Source organism: Carlito syrichta, unplaced genomic scaffold (genome assembly GCF_000164805.1).
Source record: "Carlito syrichta isolate Samal-C Ts95f unplaced genomic scaffold, Tarsius_syrichta-2.0.1 Scaffold307187, whole genome shotgun sequence".
In the NCBI taxonomy this organism is placed as follows: Eukaryota; Metazoa; Chordata; class Mammalia; order Primates; family Tarsiidae; genus Carlito; species Carlito syrichta.
Genome location: NW_007251283.1, coordinates 505,548 through 508,223, shown reverse-complemented (window position 1 = coordinate 508,223; position 2,676 = coordinate 505,548). Strand labels below are relative to the sequence as shown.

Below are 2,676 nucleotides of genomic sequence, written 5' to 3'. Positions count from 1 at the left end.
AGCCCAGCAGGTCGAGGCTGCGATGGCCGAGAGCGGCCACTGCACTCCAGTCTGGGTGACGGAGTGAGACTCCAACTCAAAACTTTTAAAAAGCGAGAGGTTGCTCAGCGACCCGGCAGAGGGCACAGGCTGCAAGGCGCATGCGTAGACGGGCGGGATGTTTTGCGCAGGCGCAGACCACAGCCTCGGGCATCCGGGGCCCCACGGTTGCTAGGGTGACAGAGACACAACATGGCGGCCGGATGCTAACGCTCTCCATGGAGGGACCACAGCGGAGGTCCTAGTGCAGGACCCCGCCCGAGGGAAGCAGAAGGCGGGGGTCCAACCTTTTTGCCTCTTTCCTTTCCGCCTTAGTGTCGGCAAGGGTTGTCGCCGGCTTCTGCGTCCAGGATGAAGAGTGAGTTGGGCCGGCGAGGGGAGGGGAGGGAATGAGAGAGCGAGTGGCGGAAGCTGCAGAGGCTGCGAGGATTGAGGGTCCTGGGCAGCGGGAGCGGCCGGGAGTCGTCACTTTTCTGCCGCGGCTCGGCAGGTCGGGGGGCGGCGCCGCATGTGGACCCCGAGACCCCCCGCCCCGCTGTATGCAGCAGGCGCCCCCAGAGAAGCTCGAGGGGTTCAGGGTTGGTCTGGGAACTTCGGGGTCTCGGAGCGGCGACCCGAGTCTCGCTCAGGCATATTTTGTTGCGTGGTTGTTAGGTTGGAATTTGGGGAGCGGAGTATGATTTTTTTTTTTTTAAATATTGGATTGTACCTGACCTTCTGTTCTTGAACCTTCGGCCGTGATGTAGCCCTTTTAATGGCATCGGGTTAGTGTACAATTGAGAGGAAAGCTGGGCTGCGTATTTCATTTGACTTTATTTTTTGGATGAGGTAGAAGTGTTTTTAGAGAAACCATTTTTATAGTAACTTTGAAGCAGCCTTTTAATGAAATCCACAACAGTTACTTCGAAGTTGGGAAATGAGTTATTCTAGGATCTGTTTTACCTGTGGGTTGCATTTGTGAGTTATTGACAATTCAAACGCAGCCAACTAGAATGTACAGATATAATTGTTTATGGTTGTGAGCCAGGGGTGCAGAAAAATTCAGACTTCCTTTGCTGGGAAAAGATTAAATGATGTTAGGAGTAGTTATGTTCAATTTGCATTGTAGCCAGGCTCGGTGGCTCAGCCTGTCATCCCGCGCCTTTGGGAGGCTGAGGTGAGCGGATCGCCTGAGCCCGCGGGTTCGAGACCCGCCTGGGCAGCGAGACCTCATCTCTACAATAAATCACAAAAATTAGCCGGGCGTGGTAGCGCACACCTGTAGTTCCAGCTGCTTGGAAGGCTGAGGCGAAAGGATCGCCGGAGCCCAGCAGGTCGAGGTTGCGGTGGCCGGGAGCTGCCACTGCACTCCAGGCTGGGCGACAGAGTGAGGCTCCAACTCAAAAAAAAAAAAAAGAAATTAGCCGGGCAGGATAGCGCACGCCCATAGTTCAGCTACTTGGAAAGCTGAGGCGGAAGGATCACGGGAGCCCAGCAGGTCAAGGCTGTGGTGGCCCTGAGTGTACACTCCAGCCTGGGCAACAGAGAGAGTGAGACTCCAACTCAGAAATAAATAAGTACTAAATAAATAAAATAATTCATCTCATGGACCCTTTATGAGACATTTTCATTTTTTTGTTGGCTATTATTTAATCTTCATCTTTTCAATTAATGTACTACAAAGCTGCAGTTAGAATACAAGGTCTACAAAAATACACTTACTTATAGTGTACATTTATATACTATGCATACTTTGTATTGTATTCCTTTTTTCTTCTCATGGTTCAAAAATTTTCAGATGTACAGGCAAGTTGCAAGAACAGCACATTGAATATTTAGAAATCTTTCCTTCGCTTAAATACACTGTTACCTTTTTTTTTTTTTTTTTTGAGTTGGAGTCTCACTTTTGCCCAGACTGGAGTGCAGTGACTGCTCCCGGCCACCGCAGCCTTGACCTGCTGGGCTCTGGCGATCCTTCCGCTTCAGCCTTCCAAGTAGCTGGAACTACAGGTGCGCGCCACCACGCCTGGCTAATTTTTTGATTTTTTTGTAGAGACAGGGTCTCACTGTGTTGCCTAGGCTGGTCTTGAGCTCCTGGGCTCAAGCAATTCTCCCACTTTAGCCTCTCAAAGTGCTAGGATTACAGGCATGAGACATTGTGCCCGGCTGTGTTGCCTTATTTTTGTGCTACTTTTTGCTCTGGTGTTTTCTCTCTGTCTGTCTAATTTATGTATTTATTTTTGCTGAACCTTTCAAGAGTTAGTTGTAGACATCATGGCATATCACCATTAATACTTCAGCAAATATCTGCTAAGAGCAAGGACATTCTCCTACGTAATCACATTATGTAGCATTCTGTAGGTATTTTTATTTTTTCTAGAATAAAGAATCACAAATTGCATTTTATTGCCATTTTACTTTGGTCTCTTTTAATCTGGTACAGTGCCCCTGCTTTGTGCCTTTAATGACAATGACTTTTTTTTTTTTGGTTAGAAACAGGGTCTGGCTCTGTTGCCCAGGCTGTAGTGCAGTGGTGTGATTATGGCTCACTGTAACCTTGAACTCCTGGGCTCAAGTGATCCTCCTGTCTCAGCTTCCCAAGTAGCTGGGACTACAGCATGTACCACCATGCTGGACTACTTTTTTTTTTTTTTTTTT

General features: G+C 48.6%; 1 protein-coding gene across 2 annotated transcripts in view; it reads left to right on the top strand.

The window, feature by feature from the left end:
• Nucleotides 1–162: 162 nt before the first annotated feature.
• MOK (MOK protein kinase) overlaps nucleotides 163–2,676 on the top strand; it is a 50,523-nt gene continuing 48,009 nt past the window's right edge. For both annotated transcript variants that reach the window (XM_008064090.1, XM_008064088.1), the window contains exon 1: nucleotides 163–397. In XM_008064090.1, coding sequence (XP_008062281.1) covers nucleotides 391–397 — 7 coding nt within the window. In that variant the 5' untranslated portion in view covers nucleotides 163–390. The remainder of the gene's footprint in view (nucleotides 398–2,676) is intronic.